Consider the following 18871-nt stretch of genomic DNA (forward strand, 5'->3'; position numbering starts at 1 on the left):
GTAAATGTAGAATACAATGGAAGCCCAGGTCTGACCAGGGAAGATACAAGTGGACAGATATTCCCAGAGAGTCATTTCTAATTGAAGTCTAATTTCTGGTCCTGAATGGTTCTCTTTCTTCCCAAATTGTTGATTATTCAGCTCCTGACCAAGTTAGTCTTTCATATTTCTGTGGTTCTAGGACATGGTAGGACACCGGTATAGAGTGTATGAGCCTGTATCTTTCGGAGGGATGATTTATGAGTTACCCAGTCAGGAGCTGGTGCTAACATGGAAAAGATCCTGGCTTCCTGGTATGTAATGGCCCTCAGATGTGTGGGCTCCATCCCATATACCACACCCATGGCCTCCGCCCCATGAACTCAGAGAAACATCTACATGTATTTTGAAGTTAATTTTCTCTTTACTAGAAGTTTTTTAGGGACTAACAGTATTTGAACTGTATAATAACTTTAAAAAAAGATAGTATTTGTTTACTTTTTTAGAGAAGAGAAGAGAGGGAGACAGAGAGGGAGAGAAATATTGATGTGTCAGAGAAACATTGACTGTCTGCCTCTTGCATGCCCTCAACCTGGGGCCTGGCCTGCAACCCAGTGCCCCGACGGGGAATTGAACTGGCAACCCTTCGGTTCACAGGCCAGAGCTCAATCCACTGAGTCACACCAGCCAGGGCATATAGTAACTCTTCTTAAGACAGAGGAGTGTGCCATTCTAGAAATTAACATTGGATGAGGCTGTGGGCTTTTTTTTTTAAAATGGATTTGAGAGAGAAACATCGATTTTTGTTCCACTTATTTATGCAACCTTGGCATATTGGGACGATACTCTAACCAACTTAGCGGCCCAACCAGGGCTACCTTGTTGTTGTTTTAGCCACAAATTAAAGACGGTTTCAGACTAACTGGCAAAATAAAACTATAGCCAAAGAGGTTTCTTGAAAATACCTGAGTGATGGCTGTGAGGTTTGCGCTGGCAGTTCTGTGTTTGCTGTTTGTCTGCCTTCCCCCGCCAAGGGCGTTTAAGCTGCTGCTGTTACTGTGCTTTTTCCGCTGGGAGGTGTATGAGTAAGGAGGTATCACCTAGGAAAGGACTTTTGAAAGAGGTACAGTCTGATGTTCCTCCCTTTTTGAGGGGAGGGGTGATGCTTATGGACTGACTTTTGTCCGGTGTTTTCTTCAGACTTTGAAAGCTCCGTTGGCTGTCCTCTGCTTCCTGAGACCTCCCCTACTGCACATGCACCTTTATTTACAGATTGTTACTCTTCTTTGAGAAAGAGAATCTTAATCTGTGCTGCAGCTCTGATACGCCCTTGAAACAAGTAGTTAAACCTACCCTGTTTGACGTGTACGTTAAGTGCCTGGGTATTTCAAAGACATACCTAGGCTGTAGCCTCCCAGAATAGAAGGAAAGAGACGAGCAGGCTCAATCCACAGGTAATTTACTGCTGGGGGCTGTGTGGGGAATGCGGAGCTGCTTGCTGACCCAGTTTGGGTAGTCTAGATCCAGAATCAGCAAACCGTGGCTCACAGACCAAATCTGGCCCACCACCTGCTCTCGCCTGTAATTCTTCTGCCCAAGAGCTAGGAATTGTTTTTACATTTAAAAAGCATTCTCAAAAAAATATTTTGTGATGTGTGAAAATTATGAAATTCAAATAGTATAGGGCCCGTAAATGAAGTTGTGTTGGCAGGCAGCCAGCCACAACTGCTCCTTCAGATGTTGTCTGTGGCTGCCTTCACGCTGCAGGAGCAAGGTCGAGCACTTGGAGCTGGGACCACATGACCAGAAAAGCTGAACAGGAGAGTTTGCTGACTTAGATACAGCGATTTTGGTCAAAAATAGAAAGTTTAAGTGATTTGCAATGATGACTTTAAGAAGCGGCATGGCTAGACCTGACTAATTAACGATGAACTGTGGGCGCTGGGTGCCATCGTGTGGGCCCCTGAGCCAGGTGAGAAGGCTTCAGAGGGAGACTGCGGTGGGCCGGCTATTTGTCTGTTTTGTAATTATGTAATTGGTCTGTCCATATGCTTGATTCTCAATTGACTAAAGACCTGAGAGTTATCACAAAAGGAAACTAGGGAAAAAATGGAGAGCATTTTGGAGTCATTAACTGTAAGTACAAACATAAACTTTTAACTTTTGCCCATTGAGTGTTTTTAATATAGCTTTGGGTGTTTGATGTGGTATATTGTTGATACGGTGTATTGTTGGAATTTATTGTGTGGTTGGTATGGCGTATTTATTGGAATGTTTTAGACTACATACGTAAGACATAGAAGATCTTGTTAAAATCTCAGCCTTAGAGTTTTGATTCTATCGCTGTGGGTTGAATGTATAATTAAATGCACGCAAACACTTCTCATTAGGTATACATCGGCGTGTTCTAGCAGTTCTCCTGGGGACTTAGTTGAACATCCCCTTTCTGCCCCCGTTACTGGATTGCTTTATTAGAATTTCCTAGAAATAAGGGGACTGGTTAAGGACTTTTAACACACACCCAGGTAAACAGTTCAACCCATGTGGCTTCTTCTACAACGTCCAGGCTAATGTTTTTATTTATTTTTTGGTTTTGTATATAATTGACTCTTTTACAGCTTAAATTTTTATATTATATTCGTTTACATTATCGTAAGATGTTTAAGGCTCAAAAACTTCAGCAGTATGATACAATTTCATTCCCCCCCTGCCCCCATGTAAAATTTTTAGCTCTCAACTTGACGATTCCCACCAGTTAGTTAGTCTCAGAACCATGTTTCTTTGCTATTCTATTTATCACAGTGTAAATGAGCCATAGGGTCGCCTCTGCCTCTGCATGGTGCTGCACCTAAAGAGAATGTCTTGGGGAGAAAGTACCGTGTTTTAGTGAAGACCTCAGAGAGGGCAGAATCAGTGTTGAAATAAAAAAAACTCAGGGGCAAGGGTAGAGTCACTCTGCTGAAAGTAAAGGTTTTAGTAACTGTCAAAGCAGTATTTTTCTTTTAAGATGATAGTAAATTTAAGACCTTTTTACGAACCATTACAATGATTAAACTCATTTCAGACTTGCACCCCCCAGTTTGGGGCCTACATGAGCATCAAATAAAGCAATAGAGCTTACTTCAACAGTTTCCGACGGTGGAGGCATTTTCAGTGTGTGTCTGTCTGGCAGTGGGGAGGGGCAACCCTTCTAAAATTGTGCTGTTACCATTTAATACTGTACCAGAAAAAATGGGCGTACTCTAAAGCCATCTGAACATTTCGATTAACGAGTAGTCATGGTGTCTCTTTCAAGTGACCAGTAATACCGTCCATAGGAAGCCCGGGAGGTAGGCATTTGTCACAGCCTCCTACACTCAGGTTAGTGATGGGGAGATCATGGTTTACCCACCCCAAACAGTGGGGATGTGACAACCGAGGGTTGTGAAATTGTCCCGTAATTGTTAAAGTTGGGCCTAGAAAGCGATTGCCTGTACCTGAGCCTGATTTTGAGTTCACACAAACGTGATTGGATCCCCAGGGGTTAGACTGATGATGGCCAGGAAACAGTAGCCAAGTGGAGTATTTCATTAATTCACACATAAAAGATGTAAGTTGACAGTTCTCTTTGGCAGATACAAATACTCTCCAGGTGCCCTCTTTTCTGTGTCATTGCTGGAAGTACAACAACAAATTATTGCTCTCCAGCTTTCCCACTATAAGAACTTCTACCTAGAAGACCACTAACCTTCTGTTTCAGCTGTATTTATTGGATGTCTTAGAAATGAGTAGTTTATTTTATAGCACCTAATTTTATTTTTATAACAATGATGCTCTAAGATAGGACACATGTGATTCCACAGATAGAGAGAGGCCGGAGCCAGTAGAGTGGGGGTCTTACATTCAGCTTTTAAGATCATGGATCCAGCACTCTTATTATATAGCTTCTCTCCCCAGGGAAGTGTGAACCTCTCTCTTCACTGACTGAACAGAAGACTTATAACAGGAAATAAAGATATTTTTTGAAAAAAAGATTTTATTTCTTTTTAGAGGGAGGGGAAGGGAGGGAGAAAGAGAGGGAGAGAAACATCAATGTGTGGTTGCCTCTCATTGCCCCCCCCCCCCGCCCCCCCACCGCTGGGGATCTGGCTCACTACCCAGGCATGTGCCCTACCTGAGAATCGAACTGGTGACCCTTTGGTTTGCAGGCCGGCACTCAATCCACTGAGCCACACCAGCCAGGGCAAGATACTTAACGTGTTGCCAGGACAGTGTGATGGGGGAAAGCATCCTCTTAATTATCTTTTTAAGTGATAGTTTAAAAATAAATTCAGCAGGGGATACATCTTCCACATGTGTTAACTTGGTATATATAATATATCAAGTATAAAATGTATTTTAGGATTTTGACATGAGACCTTTGGAAGTTTACAGCACAATTTAGATAGAGTCAGAAGCAACAAAAAAAAGCACTGCTGGGTAAGCAGTGCTGTGGATTGAAACCATTTTGCCCCCTTAATGCTTAGCTTCAGCTCATCAGTGAGAAACGAAGAGGAAATGGACACACTGAGTACTAGGGTTTGCTCCCCTGTTCTCCTGTGAGTCACGAGGGTAAGGAGAGGCACGTGCATGAAAATGTGTACAGGCTGCTGCTGGGGCTCTGGACTCTGCACCTACATTGGGGTAGGAAGAGGTATTTCTAAGAGGCCTGAATTAGTTCTCTGTTGCTGCGTAACAGGTTACTCCAAAACTTATTAGTAGCTTAAAACAGTAACCAGTTATTATCGCACATATTTTCCTAGGTCTGGAATTTGGAAGCAGCTTAGCTGCGTGGCCTGGCCTAGGGTTACTTGTGAGAACACAGCCATGATGTTGGTGGGGGCTGTCGTCATCTGAAGGCTTGGCTGGGCCTAGAGGATCCTCTCCTCAGGGGGCTCACTGCACGTGGCAGTTAGGGCTGGCTATGGCTGCGAGGCCTCACTGCCTCCCCACGTGGATGGACCTCTCTCTCGGGAGGATTGCTGCGGTGTGCTTCCAGTCTGGCAGCTAACTGCCCACAGAGTGGGTCGTCCAAGAGCAAGATGGAAGTTGCCATGTCTTTTATGACTTAGTCTTAGAAGTCACACTCTGTTATTTCCACTGTATCCTTTTGGTTACCGGGTCAGTCCACGGGTATGAATGCCAGGAGGTGGGACTTAATTGGGAGACATCTTGGAGGCTGGAGACCTCAAGGCCCTTTCCTACTTAAAAAAAATAGTAAAGGGTGTAATTTCAAAGACTGCAAAGTTTTTTTCATTTCTCGCTTCCTTTGGGGCCTCTTCACTGCTTCCCCCACTCCTGTCTGCCACCCCTTTTCTTAGAGTGCAGGAGCAGAAGAGTAGGAACATGATGTCGCCAATAGCCAGTGTCCCTATCCTATCGTGCTAGGTCTCATGTGCCCCATGTACTAGCCGCTACTGCTGTCTGGAGACTCCTGTCTTGCTGACTCCATCCTGCATCAGCTTCCCAGCTCCGTGTGGGCGGTTGCTACTTTGTGAGAGAGGCAGTTGGTATTTTGAATTCTCCAGTAATTATTTCTGAAGAGATGCACATTATGGTTGTTTGGCAGCCACGGAGTGAAGTTACGCAATTTCAGATCTCTGCAAAGGAGTCCCATCTGGCCCCACGTGCTCCTTCTCCCCCTGCTCTTCCTGCCGCAGTCGCTTGGGGGTGGAGAAGTCCTGTGGGAGGGCGCTCTACGATTTCTGTGTGGAGTAGGGGGTTTCTGCTCTGTCTGAAATGTAACCTCAAACAAAACCTTCTCTGGAGAAGGCCCTGCATTCTTACCTTCTTATAACCTTGTCCTTCAGAGGATAGAGTTTGGCTCTCTTTTTAAATAAAACACTATATGGTGCTGGTTTGGACATTTGAAGTACTTCTTAATCCCTAGTGCCACCCTTTTCAGTTTATCAAATGGCTTTCCAGATGATTCTTTATCTGTGGAGTCTTGTATTTTAGAGTGAGCCCCTCTCTGGAGTTAGAAGGTTATCTCCAGTCTTAGGAGAACAACGTGGCACCTGGTATGCTGTCTCTTACAGAAAGCAACGAGCCTCCCCTACCCCCTACCTTCAAACCTTAGTTCCTGACTAATGTTTTTGTTTAATTTTGTTAGAGGGTGGGGAGGAGGAGGTTTATACAGTTACTTTATTTTTAAAAATATTTTATTTACTTATTTTTAGAGAGAGAGGAAAAGAGGGAGAAAGAGACAGAGAGAAACAACATCAGTTGGTTGCCTCCTGCACGTCCCACACCAGGGACCTGGCCTGCAACCCAGGCATGTGCCCTGACTGGGAATTGAACTGGCGATCTTTCAGTTTGCGGGAGGATGCCCAATGTACTGAACCATACCAGTCAGGGCTGGACAGTTAGTTTATTATCTGGGTTGGATCAGGGGTGTGTGTGTGTGTTGGTGTTGATTTTATGCTTGAAGTATTAACATCTTAAAATTCTGGCACACCTAAGAGGATGCTCTGCCTTTTCCTGCCTTGACTCACCCACTTGGAATCCTGACCTGAGGTGCAGTGGTTGTCAGGTGAATGGGAGCCCTGTAGCCTGCACCCTTAGGTTCTCCCCAGCCTTCCTGGAAAAAGCCTTCTTGTCCTGTGGTCCTGTTGCTGGATAATAAATACTTTGTGTTCACTTCCACTCCATTTTTAAGTTGATTGAATTTAGAGAGAGAGAGGAAAGGTGGGGTTGGGCGGGGAGAGAGATCAGTTTGTTGTTCCACTTATTTATGCATTCACTGGTTGATTCTTATATGTGCTCTAACCTGGGAACGAGCCTGCTACCTTAGTGTATGAGGATGATGCTCCAACCAACTGAGCTACCTGGCCAGGGCCACTTCAACTCCATTTTAGGGCTGACGCCCTTGACTGAGTGTCTGAGAACATACATATATATAATATATTTCAACTTTGGGGGAATCAGTGGGACTGGGAACTCAGAGGCATGAAACGGAAAAAACCTTCAAACCTGCCTACATGCTAATGTGTACCCTATTAAAAGTGTCCTCAGGGCAGACCACTAGCAGAAAGGATGACACAGTGTCAGAAGCACAATTGTTTCCCTCCTGAATTCCCTCCTGATTCAAACCTGGGAGATCAGGGGATGGGGGGGAGGGGAAGACCAAGCATCTGTTTAAAGAAGAAGGGATCTTCAGATGGAAGGGGTCCGCAAAAGACAAAAGTTGATCCTTTACAGTTGAACTGTTGTTAGAGCTGAGTGGCTTTGTCATAACTTATACACACTTTTTTCCTGTATAAAAAAAGATAATCATGTGAGAAGGGCATCATTTATTATCACAAATGATAATAAATGGGCAGTGGGCACTGACTGAGCTTCACCACTATTTTGGGAGCTTGGCTTTTGCTCTGGGGCAAGAAGGAGATGGAGCATGAGGCCCCCGCAGAGCTCAGAGTCTGGAGGGAGCTGGCGCCTTCCATTTCCCAGACTTCTTGGTTTCCCCAGATGCGTTAGCAGCAGATAGCTAATTTTCACGGCAGTTTAGCAAGGGAATGTGTGAGAGAGTTCTTGGAAGAAGACAGATGTTAAAAATTAGAATGAAAAAAAACCCTACCTCCCCAAACAACAACAAAAACACAAAAGCCTGACTTCTGGTCAGGATGGAGGTGTAGGTAAACACTCTTCGCCTCCTTGCGCAACCACAGAAAGAATTACAACTAGAGTTCAAAACACGTAACTCCTAGAACCGTCAGAAAATTGTATGGAAGTCTGACAAACAAGGGTTTAAAGAAACCACATTTTTCCAGATAGGTAGGAGGGGTGGGGATGTGGGGGTGGGCAGAAGGGCATGGAGACGTGATGGCCGCCGAACGGGCAGTCCTGTATTCACATGTGATAGATAAAAATTGGGAGAGGCACCTTGGGAGTGAGCGATCCCAGCCCCAGGTCAGACCACACAGCCCAGGGTTCCAGCACCCAGAAGGTAAGTCCCCGTAATTTCTGGCTGTAAAAACCAGTGGGGGTTGGGGCAGCAGAAGAAACTGCCAGATTTTCAGGAGACTGTGCTTAAAGGGCCTGTGTGGTCTTAAAACGTATGCACATCCCCCTGGGATTCAGCATCAGGGCAACAACTGGAAGAGCGCCAGTCACACAGGGTGAGTGCTGAGCAAACCTCCAGAAGCCAGGCAGTGGCATTGTCCCCTCTCTGAGCCCTCCCCACATACAGAGCCACAGAGCAGTGAAGCAGGTTGCCCCACCCTGGTGATTACCTAAGGCTCTGCCCCACACAATTTACAGGTACCTTTTCTACAATAGGCCATGCTACTAAGACAGAGTCAGAGCAGCTCTACGAAGCAGACATAGGGAGGCTGTCTAATTGAGGAGGCAAAGAAATATGGCCCAAGTGAAAGAATAGAACAAAACCCCAGAAAAGGAACTAAAAAAAATGAAGATAACCAGCTTATCAGATGCAGAGTTTAAAACACTGGTGATCAGAATGCTCAAAGAACTCACTGAGTATGACAACAAAATAAAAAAGAACCAGGAAGAAATTAAGGTTACACTAAGTGAAATAAAGAAAAATCTACAGGGAACCATCAGTGATGAAGCCAAGAATCAAATCAACAATTTGGAATGTAAGGAAGAAATAAACATTCAATCAGAACAGCAAGAAGAAAAAAGAATTTAAAAAACGAGGATAATAGAAGTTGCCCTGGAAAGCTCCAAACCTACCAACATCTGAATCATAGGGGTGCCAGAAGGAGAAGAGGAAGAGCAAGAAATTGAAAACTTAGTTGAAAAAATAATGAAAGAAAACTTCCCTAATTAGGTGAAGGAAAGAGACATACAAGTCCAGGAAGCACAGAGAGTCCCAAACAAGATGGACCCAAAAAGGATCACACTAAGATAGGTCATACTTAAAATGCCAAAGGTTAAAGATAAAGAGAGAATCTTAAAAGCAGCAAGAAAAAAGCAGAGTTTAACTACAAAGGAGTTCCCATAGGACTATCAGTTGATGTCTCAAACTTTGCAGGCAAGAGGGACTGGCAAGAAGTATTCAAAGTCATGAAAAACAGGTCCCTACAGCCTAGATGACTATCCAGCAAAGCTATCATTTAGAATGGAAGGGCAGCTAAAGTGCTTCCCAGACAAGGTAAAGCTAAAGGAGTTCATCATCACCAAGCCATTATTACAGGAAATGTTAAAGGGACTTATTTAAGAAAAAGAAGATCAAAACTATGAACATTAAAATGGCAATAAATTCACAACTATCAACAACTGAACTGAAAAATACAAAAACAAAAACTAAGCAAACAACTAGAACAGGAGTAACATCATAGGTAAGGGGATAATTTAGGTGTTGTCAGTGGGGAGGGGAAGGGGGCAGAATGGGGGAAAAGGTGCAGGGATTGAGAAGCATAAATGGTAGGTACAAAATAGACAGGGGGAGGTTAAGAAAAGTATAGGAAATGGAGAAACCAAAGAACTTATATGCACGGCCCATGGACATTAACTAAGGTGGGGGGTTGCCAGAGGGAATGGGGTACTGGGCAGAAGGGGGCAAAGGGGGAAATCAGGACAGCTGTAATAGCATAGTCAATAAAATATGAAAAGACATGAAAGCCTTTGAGCTTGACAATTGTCATGTCTCTGAGATGATTTGTACACTTGGCTGTGTCTGTTACAGGAGAGAGGAGTGATGTCATTTTCCCCCTCCTTCTTTTTGTAAATAGAATTTATCTAACATATTGTAGGCTTCTGCACGAGAAATTTAAAATCCCAAACCGATGTAATGGTGAGACCTACCACCTCTCCCAAGTATGTGTCCTTACAAGTGACACACATAAGAGACTATATAAAGCATTTTCTGAAATGTGAGTCTGTGGTGTGATAGAATATTTTACTAGGTGTTTCAGGGCACTGCTCCTGTTCTATTACCCTCTGGGCCTCCGTGTTCTTTTTTTGTTTTTTTTAAACAGTTTTATTGAGATATAATTCACACGCCATATAATTCACCCATATAAAGGAAGTACAGTTCAATAGTTTTTATTATTATTTTTTAAAATTTACTTTATTTCCAGTTCCTTGATTTTTTAAAAAGATTTTATTTATTTATTTTTTAGACAGGGGGAGAGAGAAACAGGGGGAGAGAAACATCAATCAATGTGTGGTTGCTTCTCACGCGTCCCACACTGGGGACCTGGCCGACAACCCAAGCAGGGGTCCTGACTGGGAATCGTACCCACGACCCTTTGGTTCGCAGGTCAACACTCACCCACTGAGCCACACCAGCCAGGACTCAATGGTTTTTAGTATGTGAATAGAATTGTGGAACTCTTGCCTCAGTCTAATGTTTAGAATCTAATTTAATCTAATTTTATCACCCCTCAAAGAAACTCTTACCCATTATCAGTCTCCTCCCTCCACCCCCATTCTACCCTCCAGTACTAGACTGAGACAATTTACTTTGTGTCTCAGTAGATTTACTTGTTCTGGACATTTCATATGAACATGTAGTCTTTTTTGACTGGCTCTGTTCACTTACCACACTGTTTTCAATGCTTATTTTGTCGTAGTATGTGTTACTACTTCATTCCTTTTTATTGTTGATTAACACTCCACTATACAGATATACCACATTTTGTTTACCCATCCATCAGTTTGTGAGCATTTGGGTTATTTACCCTTTTGGGCTATTATGAATAATATACTGCTGTGAATGTGTTTACGTTTTTGTGTGGATGTATGTTTTTATTTCTCTTGGGTATATACCTAGTAGTGGAGTTGCGGGGTTATAAGGTAACTGTTTCTAACATTTTGAGGAATTGTCAAACTTTTACAAAGTTACTACACCATTTATATTCCTACCAACAGCATATAAGGGTTTCAGTTCCTCCACGTCTTTGCTGGTACTTGTCATCTACCTGATTGTGGCCGCCTTAGTCGGTGGGGAGCGGTATCTTGTGGTTTTGATTTGATTTGGAATTTCCCTAACGGCTAACGGTGTTGAGCATCGTTTCATGTACTTGTTGGCTGTTCATATAGCTTTTTTAGCAAACTTTATTCAGATTCTTTGCTTTTTAATTGGGTTATTCATCTTTTTGTATTCAGTTGTAAGAGTACTTTACGACTTTTAGATACAAGTTCTTTATTGGATATGATTGCCAATGTTTTCTGTTCTGTGGTTTGTTTGGGTTTTTTATTTTTTGAGGGTATCATTTGAACTGTAAAAATGTTTTAACTTTGATAAAGGTCATGTTATCTATTGGTGTCATATCTGAGAAGACCTTGCCTAACCTACGGTCTCGGGAGAGCAGGGGTGGAGCACATTGGGGTTGGAAATAAAAACCCTATAGTGAAATGGAGACGAGAGAAATGGGCAGAGTGGGATTAGGTTTTGCGTGAGAAGAGATTTTTGTGTTTACTAAGAAGGATTCTGGGCTTCTGAATATAGCTTTATGTTTAAATTGAATAAGGACGCACACCTTACACACTGTTCTTTCTTTGTTTTTCCCCAGTAGTGTGTCTTTGCCATCCTCCTGCATTAGCTGATACAGGTCTACTTCATTGTTAACGCCCATATAGTATTCCAGTGTAATGTTGCCCCGAAATTTTCTGTCAGTCCTCTGTGATACTTTATAATAGCACAAAAGAGGATAGGAACCCACACCTGTGAACAAACATCCTCATCCTTGTACATGTGTGTGTTTGGCCCTCTTTGGCATAATTAAAGTAAACTCCTAGCCGTGGAATTGATGAGTTGAAGAATCAGTTCATTTAGATTTGGGTAGGTATTGCTAAATACTTCCTGAAAGATTCCCAGGATACACGTTCCCACGAAATGTATGAGACTACCTGCTGGCCCCCTCGCCTAGCAGCTGTTACTGGGTGTCATCAGCATTTTAATTTTTATGAATCTGATAAGTTAACAATTGTATTCTGTTTATTAATTGTATATGAATTGAAAGTGAGCATATTTTTCAGATATGTTTTGGTAATTTAAAAAAATTGCTTTCCTGTATACCCTTTATCGTACAGAATTTATTAATTTTAGTTCAATGAAAGGCACCAGGGACAGGATTATTTTACATGGGAAATGGGGAGGAGGCGATATGGCCTGCTGGCTCACTCCCTCCAATTTGTAAAGGCTTAAGACACCAAGATCTCTCTGTGCGTTCTCTTTAACTCTCCTTTTGATTTTATGAGGTTTTGTTTGTAAAATGCTCAGTCATCATGCCTGACAACAGTAGTCAGTACTGGACTTCCTCCCTTTTCTCCTCCCCATTGTTTTTTCACCTTACACCAGATTTTGTGGGAGGCGGCTCGTCTGGTGTCTAGAGACCACGACTCCGGCATTTCCTGCACATCTGGTGTATGAGCCTGCCTACCCGGGCCTCACACTACCTGACCTCTGGATGGGGCCTGCCCAAGGCCACGGTCACTGGGAAGGCTAGCAATTTGGTTCCCCCTTCAAATCAACATATTTTTAAATGTCCAGTAGTATTACTAGAGGAGAAGAGCTTTGTATAAGTAAAAAAGTGGAAAATGGGCTGCAGACTTAGGCCAGATGTTGGCTGTCTCCTGGCCTTATGACTTCACCACAAACCTGAACCACCCTCCAGAGAAGGAAGTTATTTTCTAAAGTTTGTCCCTAGGGGTTTTGATTCTCTGCCCAGGTGGTCTGCCTGAGGCCCTTCCTCCCATACCTAGTGAACTGAAGGGACCATATCCCCTCCAGCTTCCATATGACACTCAGTGTCCCTTTAGGTCACCCTCAGTCCAGTCTCAGTGTCAACATGCATGAAGTAAGGTGACCGAATTTTGTTAAACAGACTTATTTGAATTGGTGTTTTAGTGAGTGTTCCCTCTCAAGGATTTAGTCCCCACTTAAAATTGCCTAAAGCAGCCCTCGCAACACATTCCTTTAGAGTGTTCTCAGAGGTGACAAGTTGTTTTCTTTGATGTTGAGATTTTTTTTCTCCCGGTAGCCTACAGGTTTTTAAACCCCAGTGTAGTGATTGGGGGTGGGTATTGAAGTTATAACTGTGAAGAAATGAGGGGAGCCCCTTTGAGGACCCTAACTACAGCCAGTCTTCCTGGAGCAGCAGCTCCTGGCAGGGCGGCTGTGCGTTTGCTGCACCATGGGGTGTGATTTTTCACTGAGTTTCAGGTCTTCCTGGGCCCTCTGAAAATTCATCTGCGAACCCTTCCTGAATTACTGTGAAGGACATTCGGTTTCATGTATGGGTCCTGAGATTTCGTTTTAAGGGTTCTGCCTTGGAGTCAGACCTTGTATCTTAGACTTGGATGCCAGATACTATTTGTGGATTTTGAGGTTAGAACAAAACGTGAGGTTAGAACAAAAGGCGGTAGGTCTGTGCCAGACAGGAAGCCTGTTCAAATTTTGGCAACTTTCTCACTTTACCCCCCAAAGTACTTAGAACCCCCTAAAAGGGACCATCTGTAGCTAGAGGACAGAAAAGATAGATCTAAAAGGAGCTCACAGACAGTGTTACACCAAAAAGTTAAAATCCGAGGGAAAAAGTCAACCACACTCGAGAATGATGACCCATCTGAAGCCGTGTACATTGTTTTCCAAGTGGTTGCCGGCTTCTCCCTCCTGAAACAAGACGACACACGTGAAAGCAGCTAGTCAGTGGCCCTAGCAGATGTTATTTCAGTATATTTCTGAGTTTCAAATATATTTTGTGATAACGGCATTTCCCCTCTTCTAGGGCTTTCAAGGTTTTTTATATACTTGCATTTTAACCCAGTATATTTTCTCTATACTGGAGTACAAACCACAATACCAAGTTGTTATCTCAGTCTTTAAACTTTTGGCATTTCATGCTTTTTCTTACAAAGGAGGAGGGGAACCTTTCATTTTGCAGGAGGAGACTGTATCCTGAACAAGCATAAAAGACATCTGCTGTCTCAGAGCATCCATGGGCGAGTCACACAACTTTTTAGGCTTGTGGGAGGCTGACAATGGAAAGGAAGGGCTTCTCACAGCAGCAAGTGTGAGAAGTGGAAATGTTGGTCTATTTTTGGATTTCCTCTGCGCCTGCTTTGAATTCATCTACTGATCTAATCTCCGTGTTCACCAAGCCACCAGGCACTGCTGTGCTTGTCAGACTCATCAGACTCATTCCGGGAGAGAGTCAGTCAGTGCCCTGGAGGAAGGTTTCTAAGGAATACAGGATTTTTGTGAAAACGGAAGGGTGAATGGAAGTAGGTTAGTTACACAACAGGGTTTTCAGATTAAAACAGGGACTGACAACAGTGGCTAGAACTCTGATGGAGGCTTGGGAACTGGAGCCTACTGAGAATGGGTGTGTTACTTCTTACTGAAAGTTACCTGTGGTGTGGTACTTGAAGTTCAGGTTCTGCTTTACGGCAGCACAGAGCTATGTGGGGTCTAGGGGCCTAGTCCCCTAGCTGGGACTAGAACACGTGCTGATTTAGAGTGTAAACGAAAAAAATAAATCTGACTCAAGCATACCTTTTTGAGTTGTGCGATTAATTTCTTTTCTTGTTCTACGTTCTCACAACTCCCAAAAAAGGTTTAAGTCAATGAGCAATCCTCTCCCACCACTCCCCCCCACCCCATCAGTCCTTTCTGCTGGTGACCGAAGATACAGACCGAGGTGGGGTCTGCAGTGACGAGGTGTAGGGCTGGCGAGTGTACTTCCCTGGCACCCAGGCTGAGCTAGCCAAGAAATGCCTGGGTGGGGTATCTTCCTGGTGGAGCTTCTTTACTGTCTGCTCAGGGTGGGGGACTGAATTCAGATGAAGGGTGTTTGTTTTCCTGCCCCACGCCACCGCCACCGTGGTAGGTGGCGTGCTTTTTGATAGAGTGGGTAAAATCCTTTTTTTTCCTTAGAGCTATAGGTAGAAGCCACTGACCAATTCCAGTTATAAAGGAGTCATGTAAAAAGATGCGTGAGGATTTTCCAAAAACTATTCCGGTGGCGCTCAGGTTGGTGATCCTGTATTAGGATTAGGAAGTAGGGTTAGAGAGTCATCTGAATTTTCTTTAAAATGATAATAACCAGTTTATTCGGTTTTTGCTGCTACGCTATTGTTATTTCAGATATCTAAGGAAAGCACTATCTTAGTTTGTGCTTTAAAGAAATACCCTCATTATACTTTCCTAATAAGACCCCAATTAAAAAGAATCTTCATTTTTTTACAAGTGATTTGAGAGAATTCCTGGCCCAACTTAGAGAAGCTTCTAAAGGAAAAATAACCTTATTGTTTCATGATTTCTGCCATTCGTTTTTAAAGCCATTTCTATACCTGCTTTTTCAAGTTATTTTTCTTTAATTTGGTTCTTTTCGTTTTTAAGCCTACACAGAAGTTCTTCTAAGCTGCCCATGGTGGGTTTTCTATCTACTTTTGAAACAGATGGATTATTAAAATTCAGTTCTGGGAAAGAGGGAGTACTTGTTTTTAACATCCAAAAATTAAAGTCTGCTTGCTGTGTGCAGTTCGGACCCTGAAACTGCCAGGCACTGCCTGGGAGCTGTGCCAGCGCCAGGGCGGATCCCTGCACCTAGGCGGTCGGTGTCTGAACTTCCTTCCAGCCAGTCGTTTCAACTTACGGAAGTTTCCCGTCCTATCAGTACGCGTTGCAGTACAGCCGTGATCTGCTTAGCCTCTTCCTAAGCAGCTCTGTTTGGTGTAGTTATTGTTTGTATAACCTGGATAGTACACGTGCACAGTTTGGAATGGGGAAATTCGTTTTCGGGTGTGGTCCCGGCTCTTCCTCTTGAGGCTGCACTGCCGTACTTGTCTGCCCTTAACCATGCTTAAGAAAAGCAAAGAGGGAAGAGCCTGCTGTTTGTCTGTTTGAGGTCAGCAAGTAGAGCATATTTACCAATGCCAAGAAGATAATTCTTTAATAGATGGCTTTTGTGTTTTGTTTTAGACTCACAAGACGTTGATGAACAGCTGATAGCAGAAGTGGTTGAAAAACGTTCGTCTGAGACTCGTTCTAGACCCTCAGAAAATGAGGTGTCCCAGCAAGCTATTGATTCTTACTCAGTCAAGGCTTTCAAAGAGCCTGAGCATGATATTAGCAAAGTTTCAGTCGTGAGGCCATTTTCCGTAGAAATCAAGAATTCCACGGACATCTCGGCGGCTCTAGGAACAGAAGTGGCCTATGGCAGTGTGACTGCCATCTCAGGCCAGGCTCTGCCCTCCAGCCCGCCAGAAGCCATCCAGGACGCGGCAATGACAGAAAGCACCATGGGGGTTACGCTGGAGGCTTCCACAGAAGCTGACCTACAGAGTGGGAGCTCCTGTCCGGAGCCAGTGCGCAGCAGAAGCAAGCTAAGAAAGCCCAAGCCCGTCTCTTTGAGGAGGAAAACAGCTGGCGAGTCCTCAGAAACAGAAACTTCTGTGGAGGGCATGCCTCTCCCCCCGGCATCGGATGCTGATGAAATGGATGGCAGCACAAACCCTTTGCTAGGGGATGCCAGGATCCCTAAACCTTCCCCCGATGTCCAGGAGACATCTAGCAGCACTCCCAGTAGTGACACCAATGACTCGGGGGTTGAGCTGCTGGAGGAGTCGAGGATCTCCCCTCTGAAGCTCGAGTTTGATTTCACGGATGTGGAGAGTGTAGAGTCCAGGAAAGGTCTTCCACGAAAACTTGGCAGGAAACTGAGTAACAAACTAACTCCCAAGGTACAGAAAGAGGGCGTCAGTAAGCCAGTGAGCACCAGAAGTGCAGAAGCACCTCCGGACCCAGCTGCGCACGATGCTCCTCTCTCTCAAGCATCTTCTCAGCTTGATCCCAGTCAGTGCGATCGCCCCAGCGCCAGTCCCTTTGGGTGCCAGTCCTCACTGCAGAGCTCCCCTCCCCTCTCCTCTAAGGGCTCCTACCACTTTGATGAATCCATGGATCCCTTTAAACCAACTACAGCTTTAACAAACGGTGACTTTTGTTCTCCTGCCGGTAATCATGTTAATGAAATCTTAGAATCACCCAAGAAGGCAAAGTCGCGTTTGATAACGTGAGTGACACGGGTGTGGGTGTCGTGTTCTGTGTACGTGCTGAGCGTTCGGCAGCCCGCTGCTTTGGGTTTTGGGGAATTGAAGTTATCTTTGAGGTGCAGCTGGGCAGACACAAAGCTGACAACCTTATATTGCAGTCTCCACTGTTTTGAAGCAAACACTTGTGTGGAATCAGAAATACCAGAGGTTTCCTTTGTAGGTGTCTGCCTGGTTTCTGAATCCTTAGCCTATTCAGCCAAGCTCTTTCCCTACCCCACGCCCCCCACCGTCTACCTCGGGTACTTTTGTCCTGTTTTTTAAAAAATGGCACAAGATGGGCAGGTAGAGATTTGATGGTTTTCAGAAATCCTATCTGGGCTGTCAGGAATCACTTTATATAGAATTCAGGTGTTGTGTTAGCCACCATCTTCAGATTCTCTGTGGATAAGACGAAAATTCCAAGCCTACAGATTACCTGCCTAGTAGCAAGGACTTACAGAAAATGGTCCAGAAGGGACTTACAGAAATTTTTCACTTAAAACAGAAGACCACTGAAAGTTGGTGAGAATTCTTACGTCTTTATGCGTTTTAGCTTCTGGTTCCATCAGCAAGGAGGTGAATTTCCAATGAGGGATCAAGAATGTTTTAAACAATGACATAAATCTGACTAAATTAGTCTTTTGTTGCGTGTCATGTCACCTCCGCCCACCCCACCCTTGGCCCCGGGAAGTCTGGAGCCACTCTTGCAGGGTTCTTGGAGTTCTCAGAGTGATGACCTCAGGCCGCAGTCCCCGTTGTTGCAGGGTTGTACCTTATCCCAACACTTGAGTGGTGGCAATGTACCCTTTGTGACTCTGACGTGTTGCTAAACATTAAATATAAAGAAAGAACGGTGGCATAGAGGGTGAAATACGAAAAAGGGGATGAAAAGAAATACCACAGTTTTAGTTGTCACCGTAGATCAGTACGGAAATGACTTTGAGCATTACTGTGACTTCAAGAGAAATGCCGGGTGGCTTGGCGAATTATACTAAAGGGAAAGGTGTGAAGAGCGGAAAGTACCGATGAGGACCGAGATGCTTGCGCAGTGTAGGCATCAGCCCTGCAGCGACTTCAGAACGTCCCGGGGAATGAAATGGCATTGGCAGTTGTCGATCTGTTCTTTGATTATGTATGAGCAGTTAAATGGTTGCTGAAAACTGTGATCGATCAGGTGTCCTCAAAGTGCTCTTCAGTGGCGAAGGCTAGTTACCGTTGCCCGAGACAGTGTATTGTCCAGGGCATGGGCTTGGTGCTTCCTGCTACGGAGTGGCCTATATATAGGGTGCTTCTGCCTAGCAAGGTCGATAAGTCACTTGGGAGCCTTCCTCTCAGGTACTTGTCGAAGGCTGATAGCCAGTGCATTTATGTTAGATGAGGTTAAATCTGGGCTGAAGGGAGGGAATTTATCCCACATCTTATTTTCAGTAGCAAGAAGCACCCTCTCTCGAGGCCTATCTCCCTCACCTGGTAGCGTGTTCCTCCTGTTCTGTTTTTGGTAAATGGACTTCTTGATCCTTACAGATCTTTTTCAAAGTCAATGCAGTCAAAACTCTTGTCTCTGAGAAGGGTGCTTGACCTCTGTGTAACTCTGAGATTTTGTTCAGCAGATCCCTTCATTGGTACAGAAGACTGAAAATATTAAGTATGATGGTAGAATCTAGTGGGGAGTTAGAAGTTCTGTTAGCCGGTTACTTGTGTGAATTTTTAAAAGACGCGTAATTGGTGTCTCAGATTCTTCTTTTGTAAAATGGAGACATCATACTATGATTGAGATTTTTGTGGCCCAAATAAGATAAATTATGTGAAATCATTCTAGGTGTTTTAGTGACATATACCACAGTCGATAAAAGCAGACATTTCCAACTATATT

The 18871-nt window shown here is 44.0% G+C and overlaps 1 protein-coding gene across 12 annotated transcripts in view; it reads left to right on the top strand.

Annotated features, from left to right (window-relative positions):
* TACC1 (transforming acidic coiled-coil containing protein 1) overlaps window positions 1-18871 on the top strand; it is a 97849-nt gene that overhangs the window by 52175 nt on the left and 26803 nt on the right. For 9 of the 12 annotated variants that reach the window (XM_045197223.3, XM_045197224.3, XM_045197225.3 and 6 more), the window contains one exon: window positions 15890-16979. The exons of the other annotated variants lie outside the window; for them this stretch is intronic. In XM_045197223.3, coding sequence (XP_045053158.1) covers window positions 15890-16979 — 1090 coding nt within the window. The remainder of the gene's footprint in view (window positions 1-15889; window positions 16980-18871) is intronic. 12 annotated transcript variants of the gene reach the window in all.

This window comes from Desmodus rotundus, chromosome 13 (assembly GCF_022682495.2).
Source record: "Desmodus rotundus isolate HL8 chromosome 13, HLdesRot8A.1, whole genome shotgun sequence".
Taxonomy (NCBI): Eukaryota; Metazoa; Chordata; class Mammalia; order Chiroptera; family Phyllostomidae; genus Desmodus; species Desmodus rotundus.